General features: G+C 38.1%; 1 protein-coding gene and 1 long non-coding RNA gene across 4 annotated transcripts in view; one reads left to right on the top strand and one right to left on the bottom strand.

The window, feature by feature from the left end:
- Positions 1 to 20,526, top strand: part of LOC310893830 (uncharacterized protein) — a 141,487-nt gene that overhangs the window by 44,837 nt on the left and 76,124 nt on the right. For 2 of the 3 annotated variants that reach the window (XR_014579341.1, XR_014579342.1), the window contains exons 2-3: positions 1,637 to 1,742; positions 10,897 to 11,098. Coding sequence is in view for 1 of the 3 variants with exons in the window: in XM_083823261.1 (XP_083679387.1) it covers positions 1,637 to 1,742 (106 nt within the window). In the remaining 2 variants the exon portion in view is untranslated. The remainder of the gene's footprint in view (positions 1 to 1,636; positions 1,743 to 10,896; positions 11,099 to 20,526) is intronic. The other variant, XM_083823261.1, reaches the window with a different exon arrangement.
- Positions 1 to 20,526, bottom strand: part of LOC310893832 — an 86,396-nt gene that overhangs the window by 5,710 nt on the left and 60,160 nt on the right. The window lies entirely within an intron of this gene.

The following is a 20,526-nucleotide window of genomic DNA, read 5'->3' as shown; positions in this document are numbered from 1 at the left end:
CCTGGTGCAACTTGAGCTTATTTCCTTGTGTCCAACACCCTCCTTGCTGTGACCTCTTTTCAGGTAGTTGTAGTGAGTGAAGAGGTGTCCCCTCAGCCTCCTCTTCTCAAGACTGAACAACCCCACTTCCCCCAGTCGCTCCTCTTAGGTCTTGTTTTCTAGTCCCTTCATCAGCTTCATGGCTCTTTGCTGCACGTGTTCAAGAAGGGCATGCATATCCTTCTTGTAGCGAGGGGCCCAAAACTGAACACAATATTCGAGGTGCTGAGAGGGACAATCACTTCTCTTGTCCTGCTGGCCACACTATTTCTGATGCATGCCAGGATGCTATTGGCCTTCTTGGCCACCTGGGCAAACTGCTGGCTCATGTTCAGCTGACTGTTGACCAGCATCCCTAGGTCCTTTTCTGCCAGGCAACTTTCCAGCCATCTTTCCCTAAGCCTGTACCGCTGTGCTGGGTTGTTATGTCCCAAGTGCAGGAGCTGGCATTTACCCTTGTTGAACGTCATTGCTAAGCAAGCAGTCTGGGTAAGGCTGTCCTGTTTGGGAGAGGAAGGGAATTTAATAGTATAGTCATTGCCTGGTCCATGACATACGGTTTCAGTTTCATTAAATAGTACTGGCAAGTTTAATTTACTTTTCTGTAGATAATAAAGTTTTTCTATACCCACTGGTAAAATGTTGCATGGATTCATTCGATTTCTTCTCCATGGCTTTGGGATCAAAGTGTAACTCTGTCATTCACATTTAGAGGAATAGAGAAGAGAAATACAAGATGTAGTCTCTGTTTGATAATTATCTAGACTGCAAGTGAACGGTAGTTTTTTCTGCACAGTTAGTCTCTTTCCAAATCTAGTAGATTAGGAGCAGCTAAAATTGACTGAGGTTTGCAGTGTGGCTCTGGCTCAGTCCTTTCCCTACCTTCAGTCATCACAGCAATTCAGATATTGTTCTGCCTTGGTGTAAAGGGTTAGTGTAAGTTACTTCTCCAGTGATTTGAAAATGAGAGAGTTGGAAATTGAAATGTGACTGTAAAAGCTGCACTAAAGTATTTCCAAGGTTAATGCTAAAGGCAAGTAAAAATTCTGATGTGCTTTATTTGTTCACAGCAAAATTACCATTGAGTTCCAAGATGATGCTAAAGCTGGGTGGTAAATACTCTGATGGAACCTTCTTTGTGGGAAAACAAAGCTTCAATAAATTAAAAAGAACACACTAAAATCCTCACAAGATTTTTGATTTTGAAGAGTTTGAACAAACTAAAATATTCATGTGGTATTGTAACTTCCAGTTGTTGTAACACTCAATTTCAGTATTTTTGGAATGAAAGGTTTTATTTATTTATTTATTTAGTTTGTTTAGGACATAATTTTTATGGAAACTTCTTTCTATGTTATGTTATTGTATAGTTAAATAGGATTTTTTTTTTTTAGTCAGTTTGGAATCTCATATCCCCCAAATCACAGAAGCTTTCATTTTCAGCACAACTTTGTCAAATTCAGATGTGTAAATATTGAAGTAACATTTAAGTTTGTTTCCTAATTGCTGCAAGTTTTTTAGTTTTCCTCATGTTACAGCGGCAAAAAGCAGTGAAGCTTTGGTAGGAAAAATAATATTCTTTTCTCTTTCCTTTTAGGAGCCAAGAGGCACTGCAAGGACTATTGCAGCTCCAGTTGACTTTCAGATGCAAGTACACAGGTTTAAACTTCCAACTTGGAGTGGCTCAGCTCTTTTTTGTAAAGGCAAGTTGGGTGATATAACTGGGAGCTTTCAGAAAAAGTAAGATTTTTTTTGGTAGTGAGAGAGAACTGGCTGCAGAAGAGTTACTTCAAATAACTGAAAGCAGAATTGATCTTAAGAACTATTCATTTTAAATCAGACTAATGTTGCTTTAACAAAGCATACTGAATCTTTGCTAGTTTTGAGATATTTAATTACATTTGGAAGGTTAGATAGAAAAGGTATGTTTTCCAATTAACCTTTACCTCATTAAAACTTCATTCTAAGTTGTAAGCATTTCTTTAGAGTACCTGCTATTAAGCACTAGCTGGTCATTTTACTTCCTGTTGTACTTGCTACTTATCTTCAACCTAAACCAGGATATCTTTTAAACTCTCACCCTGAAAACATGTATTGCTCTGCATAGGTCCCCACCAATTTTCATCATATAGTATATTTAACACATTCAGAATGCAGACTTATTGAATGCGATTTTTGCATGTTGTAAGTCAAGATTCTTTGACTCTAAATAGAACTTGCAACAGGGATTGTTGTGACTCATAAAGAACTATCATTTCTGAAAATAAAGCTTTTGATGAACACAACCACAAAAAGCTAAAACCCTAGCACTGCTTTACTTCCACCTGGGAGAAATCTGGCCCAGAACTCCATATTTACTTCTGAGTTCTCTGGTATGATGTATCCGGTGTTTTCTTGAACATTTATTTTATGTTGAAGTAGCTAAAATTAAAGAGAGAATAGGAGTCTGTTCTAATGTAGTTTGAAACTTTTATGATTTGTGGAGATTTTGTCATTACAAAGTTGAACATCTTTTTAAGCTCTTAGCAGAAATGATCAACAGAAATACAGATATCATTTAAACAGAACGAAAGAATTAAGTTTCATCAGCATGATTATGAAATCTGAATAACTGTTATTTTCCCAACTGGGATAAATCTGGCTGCTGACGGTAAGCTAAACATGAATCAGCAGTGTGTCCTGGCAGCCAAGATGGCAAACCACATTTTGGGGTGCATTAAACACAAAATAGCTGTATGGGGAAAAGAGGTGATTCTCAGCTATATTTAACACTAGTGTGGCCTCACCTTGAATACTGTGCACAGTTCTTGTCTTCACAATATAAAAAGGGTATTAAAATACTTGAATGTGTCCAGAGGAGGGCAACAAAGCTGGTAGAAGAGCTGGAAGGCATAGAATCATAAAGGTTGGAAAAGACTTATAAGATGATCTGGTCGAACCATCCACCTACCACCAATATCACCCACTAAACCACGTCCCTAAGCACCATGTCCAACCTTTCCTTAAACATCCCCCAGGGACGGTGACTCCACACCCTCCCTGGGCAACCAATTCCGGTGCCTGACTACTCTTTCTGAGAAGAAATATCTCCTAATTTCTAACCTAAACCTCCCCTTGCACAACTTGAGGCTATTCCCTCTAGTCCTATCACTAGTTATCTGCGAGAAGAGGCCAACCCCCAGCTCCCCACAACTTCCTTTCAGGTAGTTGTAGAGAGCCTCCTCTTCCCCAGACTAAATAACCCCAGTTCCCTCAGCCGCTCCTCATTAAGACTTGTGTTCCAGGCCTTTCACCAGCTTCTTGGCCCTTCTCTGGACATGCTCCAGGGCCCTGATGTCTTTCTTGTAGTGAGGGGACCAAAACTGAACACAGTACTCGAGGTGTGGCCTCATCAGAGCAGAGTACAGGGGGACGATCACCTCCCTGGTCCTGCTGGCCACACTGTTCGTGATACAAGCCAGGATGCCGTTGGCCTTCTTGGCCACCTGGGCACACTGTCGGCTCATGCTCAGGTGAGCATCAATCAGCACCCCCAGATCCTTTTCCTCTGCACAGCTTTCCAGCCACTCTGTCCCAAGCCTGTAGCGCTGCATGGGGTTGTTTTGGCCAAAGTGCAGGACCCAGCATTTACCCATGTTGAACCTCATCCCATTGGCATCTGCCCATCAATCCAACCTGTCCAGGTCCCTCTGCAGGGCCTTTCTACTCTCTGACAGATCAACACTTCCCCCCAACTTGGTGTCATCTGCAAACTTACTGAGGGTGCGCTCAAATCCAAATCAATAAAGATATTAAAGAGGATGGGCCCCAACACCGACCCATGGGGACTCCCACTCATAATGCCCATCTATAAGAAGGGTCGTAAGAAGGACCTAGGGTATCACAGGCCTGTCAGCCTGACCTCGGTGCCAGGAAAGGTGATGGAACAGGTCATCTTGAATGCAATCATGCAGCAAATGCGGGACAGCCAGGGGATCAAGTCCAGTCAGCATGGGTTCATGAAAGGCAAGTCCTGCCTCACCAACCTCATCGCCTTCCATGACCGAGTGACCCGCCTGATGGATGAGGGAAGGCCTGTTGGCGTAGTCTGCCTAGACTTCAGCAAGGCCTTTGAGACTGTCTCCTACAGTATTCTCTTGGAGAAGCTGGCAGCCCATGGCTTGGTCAGGTAAACTCTTTGCTGGGTTAAAAACTGGCTGGACGGCTGGGCCCAAACAGTGGTGGTGAATGGAGTGAGGAGAGACTGAGAACACTTGGGTTGTCTGGTCTGGAAAAGAGGAGGTTGAGAGGTGACCTCATTGCTCTCTGCAGCTTCCTGAGGAGTGGAGGCAGAGGGAGGTGCCAGTCTCTTTGCCCTGGTAACCAATGAGAGGATGTGCCAGAAAGACACAAAGCTGTGCCAGGGGAGGTTCAGACTGGTGATTAGACACTGGAACAGGCTTCCTGGAGAGGTGGTTGATGCCTCATGCCTGTCAGTGTGCAAAGAGGCATTTGAACAATGCCCACATTTAGATGTTTTGCGTTTGGTTAGCCTTGAAGTAGTCAGGCAGAACTTTGAAGTTCCCTTCCAACTGAACTATTTTATAATATTCCAAATAAGTAATTATGTGATAACAGACAAAGAATAAGAACATAGACCAAGATACTGAAAAACTGTTATTGAACGCATTAATATGTGCTGAACATGCATTTTTATGTGCTCTATAGAAGTCAACCAACAAAGTGAAAGGTTTCTGAAAAAATCATTATCATTGGATTCTGAAAAACAGAAGTTTGCTAAAACTGGGGAAATCACTGCTTATATAGCCACTTGGGCCGAAATAGCTTTCCAAAAGATCATCAGGCTTCTTCTAATGTCATCATGATGCAATATCTAAATCCTTTCCCATTTTTCTGCTTCTCATGTTGTATCAGTTCTTTTCAGTGTTTTCTATGAAAGCTGATGATCTTTCAGCATGGGCTCAGCACCAAAGACAAAAATTAAAATGCTAGACATTTGAGTTAAAGCTCTCATTCAAACTGTCTCATGGGGGACATCGGAGGAAGGACAGAGGCCTATTGAGTATAGATCTGGAGGTGATACAAAATGTGAAATGGAAGGTATGCTTCAGACCAATCTTGTGAGATTGGTGGGGATGGTCTTCCCAAAACGATACTATTTTACCTTCTAAAATCATTTTGTTCATTCAAAGCTTTTTTTGTTTCAGACGAAAATCTTTTGCAGACAGATTTGGAAGCTTAGTACCTTCTTGTTTAGACCCAAATCTTAGTTCTTGTTCACTGATCTGTTTTTAAGCTGAATTTGGAGTTAGGTAAATACCAGAATTTTACTGGTCTGTGTGGGAGCATGTACAAACTCCAGTGAAAACTGACTTGCCAAAATTTGTTAAGTATTGCATTTACCATAAAGCATAAATGTTTCCCCTGAAATATATCATGTTTCTATAATATCTGTAAAAGTAAAGAAATCCAGCCTGTAAACAAATACTGAAAAATTGTATACTATCCTTTAATATTGTATTACACGATACTATAATATAATTCTGAGTATGCTGGAACAAGGAGTAGCCTTCACAAATATTTGACTTGGCAGAAAGGTACTAAAGGAAAGGGAATTAATGGGTTTTGTACAAGGACAAGGTAGCCATCATTATCTTATGATGGATATCTTAGCAATCTTCATCCTTCATTTCTTAAAATCATCTTTCTAGATTGAGAAGGATAAAATTAACTTGTTTAAATTTACTCATACTGTGAGCAGGTATAACTTTTATTAATGCTGATGAGAAATGTACTGAACTTGCTAGGGCTAAAGTTACTTAATTCTGCAAAGCAGCTTATATTTCTTTTTCATGGCTGTGATCATTCCTTCCTTCTACTATAATTATATTCCATACAATATAGACCTCAGCAATTTATCTTAGAGTTACCCTCCAGAAATATTTCTTGAAGGATTTCTGTGATCATGTCAGAAAATTTCCATTGATTTGGAACATGGGAAAGAAAGAAAAAAATGTTTTTTAATGAAAAATTTCAGCAATTCTATATAATCTCTTTCCTGTTAGCATTATCTACCTGTTTTAAAAACTTGGAAAATACCATGTTATATTCATAATTGGCTCTATTATGCTCTCAGTTGAACATCATACATAATTTTAACATTTTGGGATTTTTAGATAACATTTCTTAAACAGGACTTTAACATTAAAGTATTTTAGCCAAGACGGTACTAAAAACACCAGCAATTGCAAAAGATAAACCACATCGTTATGCTGACTTGAGCCCAAAGTACTTAAAGTCAACCTACTACTGAGTTTCTTATAATGTAATAAAAATTTTAGTGGTACAAATGCCTGGTTTTCTTTTTAACCGTTCATACGTCTAAGAACCTTTACAGTTTTAATGTGTTTAAAGTTATTCAAAAGCCCATAACAACATTTCTTTATTTTATTCCCCCTGTGAAACTCAGGCAATGCTTAGGCATTTGTTCAGGATGGGAGAAGTTAGGGAGGGCAGTACTGTGCCCAGTCCTTGCGACTAGCTGGCCGCTCGGGCTGGGGAGGGCATGGACACATCCCAGACACCTGTTGACCAGTAGGTGACAGCTTGTACTGCGAACCACATGTCAAGAAAAGAGAAGAGTTTTATCATCTTCTCATTTCTTCAGTTAGTTTTCCTATAGGCTGCAGCTTGGAAAGCAGCTTTACATTTAGTTAGAATAGCTGGCCTTGAATTTGTTTCTTGCACTGCAGACACGATGCCTGTGATGGTTCCTCTGAGAGACCTTTGGGCTTAAAAAATGTCTTCACTACCCCCATCCAAAGTATGCCAGAAACCTAGCAAAACAGCAGCACCAGTTAGCTTGAACAGCCACCATCGGCCCAGACTGCCCTTGGCTCTGCCAGACACCATTTTGGGAGCCAGGATGGCTGCAGCCCCGGGTCCAAGCATCAGGGCACCCATCCTGCTGACTGCTGTGGCTCCCCTGTCCCAGTGAAGGAGGGGTTGTACCACTGGGCATGGGATGGAGAGAAAGCTGTTTCTCCTCAGTGTGTTAGAATTGGTTAGAGGACAAAAACCCATCTCCTGGGTTATGAATTGGGCTTCCTCCCTTTCTGCAGAAACTCCCTTGCCTTGTGCCAGGTGTTTTTGCTTGTGAGTTTTCTTGAGAAGCTGCAAAGGGGGCAGAAGACAGGACATGTTTTGCTAGGAATTTTGCTAGGGAGTTTCTCAGCTGTCCCCATAGCTGCACCAGCAGCAACGTGGTGTAGCATCCTCTGATATCCCAGCTGGTTTCTGTGTAGAAAACATTTCATGCAAGGAAGGGCATGTGTTTAGTCACTCTGTGCTTTTCCTTGCTGTTCAGTCTGTGACATCCATAACCCTCATGACTGCTACAGTGTCTGGCATTTTCACCTGGAGATGGTGACACAGGGTATCCTGTGGTATGGAAGAAATCAAACTTCCACTAAAAAAAACCACCACACACACAAAAAAAAACACAAAGCAAAACACAAAACAACCACAAACAAACAAAACAGCCATAAAACAGAAAAAAAAAAGACCAAAATTTTCTATACGTTTAGCTTTTTCAGCTAGGTAAACATGTAAGGATGCGAATTCCATAGGTTAGAAATCAAATGGACGAATAAACTGAGGCTCAGTATGTCATTTTAAGACCCAGTGGTTTTTAAGCCAAGCCATGAATTTTTTAGGATTGACTCACCACCTTTGAAAGATAAATGTTGGCAGGTAGTCAGATAACAGGACCATTACAACAGCAGGCAAAATAAGGGTGTGCTAAAGTCTGTTCTGATAACTGAGGACATTTTCTTCATGACTTCTTCCACCTGACCCCAGCACCCTGAAGGATCGCACTTGAAGTGAAAAGTCTATGGGCAGTCCTGGATCCTAATAAGCTTTTGTAAAATAAACTTGGGTAAAATCTGCATAACGAAGTGATGAATCAGGCCCATATCCAGATTCTGAAAACAAACCACAGTGCTCCAGACAATATAATGTGAGTCCCCCACAGGAGATCTCAGAATTTGTGGTGGTGGGCTGCCTGCCTAATGCATACCAAATGGAAAAGAAACTCACCTGTCAGCAGAATACATGCACTGCTGCTGATATGCAAGATGTTTTATAGCCAGGGTTGGACCCAGATGATTTAGAGAAGGTTGCGACTCTAAAGATGGAGTTACTGACTATCCACATGTATTGTTGCTACTTTCACTACCTAGTCATCAGGTCAAGAAGCAAAGCTGTGCTGAGATATCTGCCTCATAAATTATGTTTGCTTTTTTGTTTTCTTTCTGCATAAATCCAGCAAGGACTTTATTTATTTATTTATTCATTTATGTTTTGTTTTTCTTTGAAGGTTTTAGTAGTATTTTTATTCAATAGAGACAAAAATATATCTGCAAACATGCATAAAATTGTTTTAAATCAGAATTACTCTAGAAGACTCCAGTGTTGTCTAAGGTTTCTAGAAAGCAGAGAATTCTATATTTTCTTATAATTAGTAGACTAATGGGATTCCTTGAGTGTTCGAAGTTAAATGGTCTAGGATGATTTCTTCAGTAAACACAGACTTTACCTTGGGATTGAAATTAGTTTTTTTGGAAACTATAATATTAAGATGATGATATTGACACTGACAATTAAAATAAGTGGCAGAAATTTAATGAAAAGAATTGCTATGATGTACTTCAAAATTATTGTATGATCACTTCTTTTCATTCTTTTTATCCATTACAGTGTATATTTTTCAGAGGTGCTGCCTAATTATGTTGTAATTAAATGCGATTCATCAAATAGAACTGAAGACAAAACTGGTAATCAGCGATTCTTTTCCATTCACAGAATCTGTAAAAAAAAGGTGTATCTTGCAATTGGTTTACAGATGTTTACTTTAGAACAAGTAAATCAAAATTATAATAATTTTTCTTATCATCATCTGGTAGACTACTTTAGCATATGTTTGCAGTGCATAACATTGGCTGCTATGAGTGGAACAACAGGCCACTACCAGAACTTATCAGCGTAGCCACAGTAATAACTATTCAGACAATAAAAAGTTAGCCTCTTACTAAAGGTAATGAATAAGATCAGGTTTTAAGCCTAGAGGCAATATCAGAAGCTTATTTCTGTTTGTACACACTAAATATAACTGAAACATCAAGTATTTATCACCTGTGTTGATTGAGTTTATTTACACATTTCCTGTCTGGAGTAAATACTACTGGAAAACCAAATATGGCCATGCCATGCACAGTGTATCGACTAAAAATGCACCTTCCTGGGAATATTTACAGGCTTTGGTTATCTTTCTGCTAGAAGTGTTTGACTACGCCTGTAATTTCACTGGGTGTAACCCAGTAAAACCAGTAACCCTGGGTGTAACTCTTGGGTAACAGAAAAATGTGGTTTATTTCTCCTTTGAGGTGCTCAACTTCAGAAATCTGAGTAGACTTACCCTTTTGTCCTGGTTCCAGTTAGGACAGAGTTAATTTTTCCTCATAGTAGCTGGTAGGGTGCTATGTTTTGGATTAGGATGAGAAGAGCGCTGATAACATGCTGATGTTTTAGTTGTTGCAGAGCAGTGCTTACACTAAGCCAAGGACTTTTCAGCTTCTCGCTCTGTCCTGCCAGCGAGCAGGCTGGGGGTGCAGCAGGAGCTGGGAGGGGACAGACCCAGGACAGCTGACCCAAACTGGCCAAAGGGGTATTCCATACCATCTGACGTCATGCTAAACAATATATAGGGGTGGCTGGCCGGGGTGGGGGGGCCGGCTGCTCGGGGATAGGCTGGGCATCGGTCAGCGGGTGGTGAGCAATTGCATTGTGCATCACTTGTTTCTTACACATTATTATTATTAATACTATTATCATTATCACTATTATTATTATTGTTATTATTATATTCCTGTCTTAATAAACTGTCTTTATCTCAACTCACCGGCTTCACTTTCCCGTTTCTCTCCCCCATCCCAGAGAGGGAGGGGGGAGGGTGAGAGAACGGCTGTGTGGTGTTTAGCTGCCAACCGGGTTAAACCACAACACCTTTGTGTGCTGCAAACACTGAACTCTAGTTTTGGCCTATTTCTCTGCTCATGCAGTACAGAAGAAAGAGGGACTATTTATCACTGCTGTTTTGGGGTTGTTTCTAGCACATGAGAAACTTGTGTACAGTCACATAGACACACATGCATGCAGATTCAGCAGGCTATGGGTCTGCCCCAAAGGCACACACTATGATACTTGATCACATTCGGCAGATATAGCAAAGAGTCTTCAGAACAACCCTGGGCAGGAGAACCCTGGGCACCAATGGAAATATCTGCTACATTTCTCTACCCATCACCCTGGACCAAAGACAGACTAAACGTCATTGAGCAGAAACTCAGACCTGGCCACCACTCTTTTGTTTTCATGCCTAACTCAAACCAAGTACAACAGAGTTTTTCAGAGAAAAGGGAAAATTAACTCTGATTTTTTTTTTTTTTTGACTGCTGGAAGCATATTTAGTCTAATCATGCTTAAAGCAGGTAATGATAAGCCATCCTATTTATTTATGGAAATTGCCTTCTGCTAGAAAATAAATCTGTTTTCCTTCTGTGTACAGACCCAAGCTCATCCTATTTCAATCACGCAGTACACTCCCCTATATTTATCCACCCACACAATCTATTTGAAGCTACAACCATTTGTAGGTCTCTTCTTATCCTCCCAGACTTCACAAAGACCCTCTGGAGAAACAAAACACCTTAAGTAAACTCTGCTTAGGGTCTCCTCTTTTCCTATTAATTTGTTTGTCTATTATTTAGCTGAAATCTAACTTTTGCTCTTTTACAGATGCTTTTGCTCTTTCAGTAGCAACAAATCTTACATTTTGTGACAAGCTATTTCCAGGACAACCAGCTGTGATATGACAGAAAATTACAGTTTAAGTGAGGAGGAAAGAGAAGGAGCAGATGATATCTCATAACCCTGCAAACAAATCCTGTTGTCATGAAAAGTATGCCTATTAATAGACTATAAAGATGAAGAAAAACAGGTATGATTTACAATTTTTAAAGGACAGTTGCTAAGCTGAAGATTTTCAAGACTTTGAGCCGCTTTTTGATAGTGATAAGCCACTATCAGTTCTGAAATACATCTAGCAATAGCACTGAAGAAAGAGATACAGCATAGGCAGACAAGGAGCACTTTTAAGCCTAATCACATGCAAATTTGAGATTAATAGGTTATAACTGATTTCAGTGCATATGAGGAATATGGTGTAAAGCCTTCATATATCTTCAATTTTAATTCTGCTTTAATATCTTGGTGTGAACATTCCTTAAAAGAAGACCTCAGAATGGGGAATATAGACTGACTTTTCTACTACCAAAATCAATAGAACCATTTAAAAGGTTAGGGGTTTTGTTACATATGCATCTTCTCCTTAGAAAGAGAATTGGAGCTGCAAGGTCATTTCATGGAAGCCATTCAGATGTCCACCTCACAGTCAAACTTCTTCCCCCAAATAACACAAACATCTCCTGAACAGTCCTTTAAGCACAACTCTTTATTTTGTATAACAAGGCCATATACTTACAGAGTTTCCTAAAAACTGTTCCCCAAAATTAATTGACCAGTGGGGACTGGAAGAGATTGCAGGATCTTTTGGGGCCATGACTAAAGCTGGGGTGTTTTGTACACACTGGCCTGTCCACACTGGTCTGAAACTCTGGTGCACCTGCACTGTCAGGCTGAATAGTTACACTCTTTGCCAAGCACCACATCTTCTCTGGTGATGAGCTGTGAGTCCCTGTCCAGGTGTCTGGGTATGGCAGGAAGGAAATATAACTTCCCTACGTGTTTTTTATAAGGCATCCACTTCCTGTATTTTATTATTAACGTACATGGAAGACAGCTGATAATTTTTACTTAAATCAAAGTATGGGTTACAGGTTTGCATAGCATAACATGAACCCCTCCTTATCTTATTATCTTTGCCATAGATTTACAGGAACACAGACCTTAAGCCAGAAAGGAAGATGATAAATGATCTTTTGTACAGTTTTGAACAAACTCCTTCACTTCTTTGTGCCTCCTCTGCGCCATTTGTGACATGATGGTAATCAGAGGATATGTTCAAGCTTAGCATTTTTCAAGAAAGCATTTTTCACATCCCCAAATATGGTGATACATGTTTATTCAATTTTAAAGTACTGTCTTAATAATAAAAATAATCTGTCTCACAACGCATTGCAGTGCCTTTTAAATAATTAGTGGGAGGTAGGTACTGGTGATATTGAGGTTAGTCCTTGGTGCCTAATCCAAGATCACCCTTCTTTGAAAATTTGAATACAGTTACTTTTGCGAGGATGATACTGTTTTAGACAAACACTGTTCAGACAGCCTTGACCTGTATATTTGTGAAACCTTGGTCATGCTATTTTACCTCCTTTTTTCCCCACTACTTCAATTTATACAATGAATGAATGCAAATATGGTTTCTTTCTAGTGTCAGGGTGAGAATTCTAATTATTCTGTGTCTTTTATACAAAAATGAATGCAACAAGATTATGTGCATATTCTTTCATAGCATGAATAACTAATAAATTATCAACCACAGGAGTCTGTCAGCTGGATACAGAATGCAGCATTCATTTTGTGTAAACAGTTCACCAATTTGTCAACTGCTAGTCTGACAAGGAGAGAACTGAAAAGCATTTACCCCCCCCAGAAACTTTATCCCCTTGAATGAAATCCTGGGCAAAATGTTATGTGAGAGCTGTATCAATAGGAAAGGAAGGTAACCCCCTAAAATGGACTGCTCACAGGCATTGTTTACTACCAGAAGCTACTGCAGGAGAAAATTTCTATTGAAAGCTAAAATGGCACTGTGGTTATTACAGTAGCTACCTCCTTCAGTGTATAAAAAGATAACTTAAAAGGCATCTTTTAAAATACTCTTCCTTGACAAAGAAATGTGTGTAGAGTTAAATAGACCTGCATTTTCCTCAGATATGGTAGACAGAAGTGGTAAATATATGCAATCATCTTTGTATTGCAAGCAGATGTTCAGCATTTGTGAGGAGCTAAAGAGCTGAAAACCAATACAGCACTTACATCCCTTCAGGAATGACAGGAACATTAAAAAGGAGACTGGTAGGACCCAGGCCTCCTCTGATGCAAACTGACAGAGCTCCATTGAAATAAATGGAGCTATTATGATTCATGCCAGCAGAGGAGCTGGTCAGTAAATGCATTGCTTTGAGACTTGAGCTTTTCTAAGATTATGGCAATTGTAAGTGTTATGGATATTTTAGTTTTTCCTCAGGACTATGTATAAATTTATGTCTTCTGCAATGGGCAACTTGTAGTATAAAATAATTAGAAGAAACCATAATGCTCTCTAATCTGTCAGTCCTTGAGTCCTTTTTCAGGCAAAGCTCTCAGCAGTCAGACTTCAGTGAGCAGTCAGCCTCATTACAAACGCAGGCTCTGTGTGGAAACAAGACATCTGCAAATGTGCACTGAAGCTGGTCACTCCTAATCATGGGCTGGACAAGATTTGCAATCTGAGTGAACTAACACAGCTGCAAAAAAGCATCTTTTATTTGAAGTGAACCAATATTTAGATTTAGGTCCACAGAGGCATGCCTAAAGTGTAGACTGGAATTTAAGTGAAATTTAAATAAATAAGTCCAACCCCCCAAAAAAACATCAAATGTCCTTTATTTCCTATTCTTATACATGGGCAGAAGCAAGCTCGTCTCAATGCTCTGCCAAATCACTTTCAAGAGAAATAGTGCACTGAAGTCTGCCAAATATCCTATTACATGCTGACCTGGGGGGTGTGCTTTTAGCAATCTACTGTACTTTAACAGCACCGATTCTCCAAGAAGGTGTCTAACTGTACCTAGTTTTTAAGAATTCGTATGCCTCAGTTGGAAGCACCTAAATTTCTTCTCTTGATCTTGCTTCTTCTCTTTTCAACAAAAAGACTGCAAAAATGTATCTGGAGCCAAAAGGTTTCACAGAGATCCTTATCAATTACAGTTGTCAGTGATAGGACATAACAGTCCCAACATTACCTCAATCAACCATATTCCAATGAATTTTGACCAGTGTAAGGCCATGTGGGGATGGGTTTAAAATAAAAAAAGTTTAGATATTTTCCTTGCATTGCTATACATTTTTTCTAAAATCCATGGAGTTACAAAGAATCCAAGCTTTTAAAATCCTGGGTAACTCAGATTTTGAACACATAGTAATAGATAATGAATGATTCTGATTAGTCTTTTGTGCCTGCGGATGTCACTGTTGTTTTGCAATAATATAAACAATGTTATATGACAGAGGAATAAATGAAAATGGTATAATTGTCACCATCTTATGTTTATTAAAAAGTACAAGGATGAATACACTGACAATCTAAGAGTAACCGTTATTTCAGTGTAAGTGATGAACAGCTGGATAGGTAAAATAATGTTTACTTCAGTTTAATATTAGGTGAAAGGGAAAATAAACAATATACATTTCTTGCTAGATGAAAATCAACTTCACTGGTGTCCCAAGACACATTCCTTTGGAAGGGTTTAAAATGAAATGCAAGGCTTCTTTGCCCTGATGTGATCATGTTGGATGGTGTTCAGGATGAATATTGGTTTACTTGAGTCAGACACGATGGTGAAATGTGTGAGGAGGAGGTGGGTCAGTGACAAGGACCATGTACTGCCACCGCTGCTCACATCTGCTCAGGAGAAGCTTGGAGCTTATATTTTCCCTGTAAATCTGTTCTGCATTTGTTACAAAATTAGGAGCAAAAAGAAAAAAAGGGAAAAATACTTTATTCTTTCATGGTTTCTTAAACCAGAAAATGTCTCTAATCTTTTGGAAATATGTATAAAAGTGATGCAGGTTTAGTGGTTGGGGAGGGTAGTTTCAGAATCACAAATTGCTGCAATTGCCCCAGTTATTTACAATGAAATGAGATATCTGCACTGTGTGCAAAAAAAGTTTTTCTTGGAACAAGGAAGATTTGTTAGAAAGTTGTAGAGCTAGTGAGGTGTAACAGAGAAGTAAACAAAAGAGTTAATGATTTTCTAAATGTCTCTGATTTTTAGCTTTTTGTTGACAGTTCAATGGATTAGAATGGCAGCCTTTCTTTAGAGGTAACAAATGCTAAATGAAGATGGAAATAGAGCATTTCCATTAAAAATTGGAATGTATTTTATTTAATAGAATCCTTGAATTTCATTTGATCTCAGTCTGAGTGGAAATTTTGCCTGAAGAATGTCTAGTACTTAGTGACTAGAAAACACACTGACATCCTTTTTTTTTTTTTTTTTTTTTTTTTGTCAGTGGCTATTGTCTTCAGTTTGGCTAGTATTTCTTCTTTATGAATGGATCTCTTTGGTTCTGATCCCACTCTCAGTCAGAATCACACTGACTTCCATGAGCAATGGATTAAGTTAGTCAATCTACTTTAGAAGTAGATTAATGTGTCTGGGTATGTGTGAACCAGCCTTTGCTGTGATTCCTCAGCTAGACCAGAGCAAATGTATTAAATCTTTCATATAATGCGAAGAAGATGCTGTTCTTACAGTATATCTTCCTTTTCCCAGCAGCAGGGTGTTAATATCACATGATGCTTTGTGGCTGGGTTTTCATTCTTTTCTCTATTTTAAGCCTGCAGACAAATATCTTAACTTTTCTTTTATGGTTTCAAACTGCTACCATTACAGGCCTGATTAATAAGGCTTTATGGACTAATTAACATGCCTTTATCTATATGAGCTTTTATCTTTATGTGCCTGATTGCTACAGTAATTCTTTAACATTACAGGAAGCTATTTATTTTCAAATTAGCAATAGATGTCATCATGACCTTTTACCACACGGATAAGTCAAGGGGCTGGCCTGTCAGGTACACAGAGGTTTGCTCAAAATGTTCGTCGCTGGCTGTAAATTAGAGGCTGATGAGAGGCTGTGATGATCTCTGTCTCTTGACGTGTATGCTGCAGTCTATTATCTCAAATATAAATTGGTGCTGGAATTCTCAGACACTGCAAAGAAAAATGAAACAGGCAATTTCTAAAGAAGTAGGAGCATTACTGGACGTGCTTACTGGGCAGTGGGTGTCCATGGGGCTGGCACCTAATGATGCTTATGGCTGCACTTCTTGGCCACCCAGGGACATCACTGGTCCTTCTAGTTACTCTGCCCCCAAGCTTCTGCAGAGTGTTTCTTGGAGCTCGCATTACCAAGCTTGTGTGGATCTCCATTAAAAATCTGCAGTTCCCCTAAACTTAGTATCTGCACCCACTAACTGGGCAAAACACTGAAAACTTCAAATATAAAGGAACAAGACACAGATATTTATATTACTATAGAATATGAGGTCTCAGTAGAATATGGATTAATTTTGCCACTTGGTAGTTCCTATAATAGGAACTCCTACCTTCAAAAAACTTAAAATCTCAGAATTAACAAAAAGAGAGAGGTTAGAGTTGAGCCACTGATGAACAGTGGTTCTATTTTGTCATAACTGCGACTTCAGCATTTGCATGCATTCAAATGTATTTAAAGCCAAGGGGAATTATTTAGAAACATTTATTTTCTGATACTGAAAACATCTGGCTTCTCTGGTCTGTCTTTTCTTTGAAATGATTGGACCTTGCCAATAACAAGATGCCTCTGCAAATATTTTGACTTTAAGAAAATGCCTTAATTTGATGAAAAAAAAAAATCTTTAGTGAAGAAACTTAAAAGAAGTGCAATGATTTTGGAAAGCTATTTGAAAAATGGATCTACAGTCTCCTAAATTTTAGTCCAAGGTCTAATTTTCTGACTAAGATGTTTTCCATTCAAACATTTTTCTTAGCCCTCTCAGTTCAATAGTTCAGCCATGCATGGCTGATTTCTTTTCGTGACTTTTAGCTTCTCCCACAGAAACTTGAAAGACTGCTGCTTTCCAGGCTGCAGTTGAGATAGTGATTCTCTGGGAAAAAAAAAGTTTGAATTCTCTTGGAAAATCTTTAGCTTCATAATACAACACAACAATAATATTAGTTGAATATTACTATTACTATTATGCTATAAGAATTTTTTTACTGTACTTTCAAATTATGGATGAATAACTTTAGAGAAAAATTATTACATTTGTTTCACAAGCAGTTTTGATTTAGATTCTTTGAAAGTGAAAACATTCTGATTTCTTTTAGAATTGATTAGACTTCCATTAACATTAAAATGTCAAGTTCTGGACTATTAGACAAAGGGATTAAAAACTGTAGTGTGTCTAGGGGAAAACATTCACAAAAGGATAGAAATGAATTTACGTGGTATTTGTGTGACTATCATACATGCTTCCAAAGGATTTCTATTGTAATTCAAGATTAGTTGAGCATAAGTTAATGGACTCTTAAAGTATTACCCAAAGCTTATTATGATAGACTATAGGAGACTCCTTTTAAAATGCTTTTTAATAATATCAACTACAAGGTCCCTGGAGACATGATATTTCTAGGCTTAGTATTTCTTCATCAAATATTAAAATAGGTCAAGCAATTTTGTTTCAGTTCCTTTTGTACTCATTCTACTGCTGTAGTGTGCATACCAAGTAGAGTGTATTATGTAGATTTACCAACTGTTGAGTTCCCTACTTTGTTTCATTATGTTATTTATTTTGTAATCTATACAGAGTGGAAGAACTACAATTACATGCTGGGGAAATATGATATTTACTAATTTTGTAAAGTTAAGGTCATGTTCTGTAGCAATGGGAGAATAAACTAATTGATCCAGAATCCAATCTTGTAAACACAGACTAGCAGTAATGGGAAGACTGATATGAGAACAGATGACTCAACAAAGTTCACAGTTGCATGATTAAACTATTAATAACTTCTAGTATGAATAGCGTGAATAGCACTATAACTCGGTGGATCAAATTGTGTGTTTCCCAGGGAATACTTGCACTTGTCAGTTAGAATTTGACTCAATTAAGGGCCTCAAAATTTTGTTCTTAGGGCCTAGTAGTCGGAGATGATTCCAAAAATACAAAACCTTCTGCCTTATTTTCCAGTTGAATGATTTTCCACACCCCATGTTTTGTTTCTGTGTGGGAAAAGGGATGTAGGGTATTTAAAGCTTAATCCCAGCAATCTGGCATTAAGTTGTACATGAAGTTTCACAAACTTGAAGTAGGAATTAAATAGAACAGGGCCGTGTAAGCAGAGTGAAGTATTGATTATAAAATTAGTTTTGGTGAAATGTAAAGGAATGTGACCCTTCAGAGCTCTTTTATTTTAGAACTAAAAGTACAAAGCAGTGCATTATCTTAAAATTGACACATTGAAGGGGGAAATTTATACTAGATCTGGAATGTTTAGATATTTCACAAATGAAGATGCACATATTTGTTTCATAATAGCTGGCATGCAGAACAGATTCCTACAACATAAATGACAGTGAAGACACGAAAGTGCACATCTTTTTAAGTTTATACTTCATCAATAACATTGATAAGTGAGTTTTTGTACGTTTTATTCTACAGTAGCAAAACTGTACTGTCACTGATTTCATCAAAAGCAAGGTCTGGCAGCAGCACTGTTGACGAGCAATGGAGGAGGATTAAAGAAGCATTTGGCATGTTGGGTTTTGATTTTAAGCAATCTAATATTCAGCAACCCAACAACTTACCAGGCCGACTTTTTTGACTTGAAAAAAATGTTTTAGGGCTTGTATGGAGCAATGTCCTTGATCCAGGAGCAGAATCCATGAAAGAGCATGTCAAGCATAGTTAGGAGACAACAGACTAAAATTATCCATGAGTCTTTGACTTGATTTTGATGCCAAAGATAATTTTTGCTCTGTTGTCCATGCCAAAGTCTGTCAAGTCCTTGTCAAATAAAAGTAAAATCTTGTGATTCGTTGTGCCCCTTTGGACAGTACTGGTGTATCATTATCTTGACTTACCTTTCTTCTGTGTATGTGATTCTGTTTCTAGCAATTTAAAATACTTATCATTATGATTTCAAAAGCATCTTATTGTTAATGATATGTTTCAAGATTAGATGCTAACTATTCTGATTGAATTTTTCAGGGTACTGCTTTGAACAAACTTAGGTTTATTGTTCTCAGTAGCTTGCTGAGGAATAAACTTCATGATTATCCTTTTGTCATTCAAATCATGCTCAGATTTATTTCCACTCCAAGCCCTGCAAAAAATGAGCCAAAATAAGACTCATTTTTTGAACGATGATTGTGAACAGCAGAAAAAATGGTCATTCCTTAGGAAAGTACTTGGTCCAACAACCCTGCAAGTTACTGAAATGAGTCTTGACTTGCAGAATTTTAGATCATGCTGTTAAGTGTGTCATCTCAAGAAGCTAATGATTTCTACAACTCCCTGTCTTTTTACTACATGCCTTTTTACCTCTGTGTTGCAAATTGTGGCCAAGATTAAGTATCAAGAGCTTTTGTGAAAGGATTGTATATTCTCACATCTGTGAAGTATTTTACAAGTTTTTTGGTGGCTTTAAAATAATTAATGATTGTAAGATAGAATAGTGAATAACCTGAATGCTAAGAACTGCAACATCATTCTTTAATCAAATTTTAAATATTAGAAATTTGCAAAACTACTTATGCAAATGAAATTGCCCCATATCACTGGCTGTAATAATCCTGCTCAATTCTGGTGCTGCTAAGACATACACATTTATCAAATTTAAACAAATGTGCGTAATTCTTCAAAGGCAGTGTGTAATTGCTTCTAGATTTGCCATCAGCTGTACTTGTCTTGTGATTGTATCTCTACTTGGTACGTTTTTCATGTTGTAATTGTATTGTAATTGTTTGTGATTTTATCTATGGATTTTTTATGCAGTAGTTTTGAACTGCAATTGTTTGATTGTACCTTTACTGGAAATTTTAGTACTATTTTCTTTTTTTTCCCAGAATGTGATTGGTAATATGCAATTTACCTTGAACAATATATACTGGACTGAACATTACAAATAAAGAAAATAAGAAAATAAAGAAATAATAATAAGAAATAAAGAAAATAAAGTAGGAGGGCATTTCCACAAAGATAAAACACTGTGGATTATAAATGACAGTACTTCAGTTTTTTATTTAATGGTCAGCATAATCTGACCATCTGTACATAAAAAGAGCTTTACTATGAGGTTTACTTTGTCATTAAACTCAAAGAAAGTGTGCTGTGAATATGTTAGCATTTTCAATCACATTTATTCTCCATTAATTGGTTCTGTATCACTATATGATAGTTTTACTGTATTAGTAGCCTCATAACTGACATCTGTAAGGCTGAGTCCTCTTGCCAAGTCTCAGCATAGGCAGTTGGACTAGGAGAGGGATGACTTGCAAGAGTTGTCAGAGTATTATTTTTTCCTTACTAGACAGGTTCTACATATGCATATCATGCAGCCTTACTGCTGAATAAAAAAGTGAAATATCTAT

The sequence above is a fragment of the Anser anser genome (assembly GCF_964211835.1).
Source record: "Anser anser genome assembly, chromosome: 2".
NCBI classification, from domain to species: Eukaryota; Metazoa; Chordata; class Aves; order Anseriformes; family Anatidae; genus Anser; species Anser anser.
This window is presented reverse-complemented; position numbering and strand designations above follow the sequence as displayed.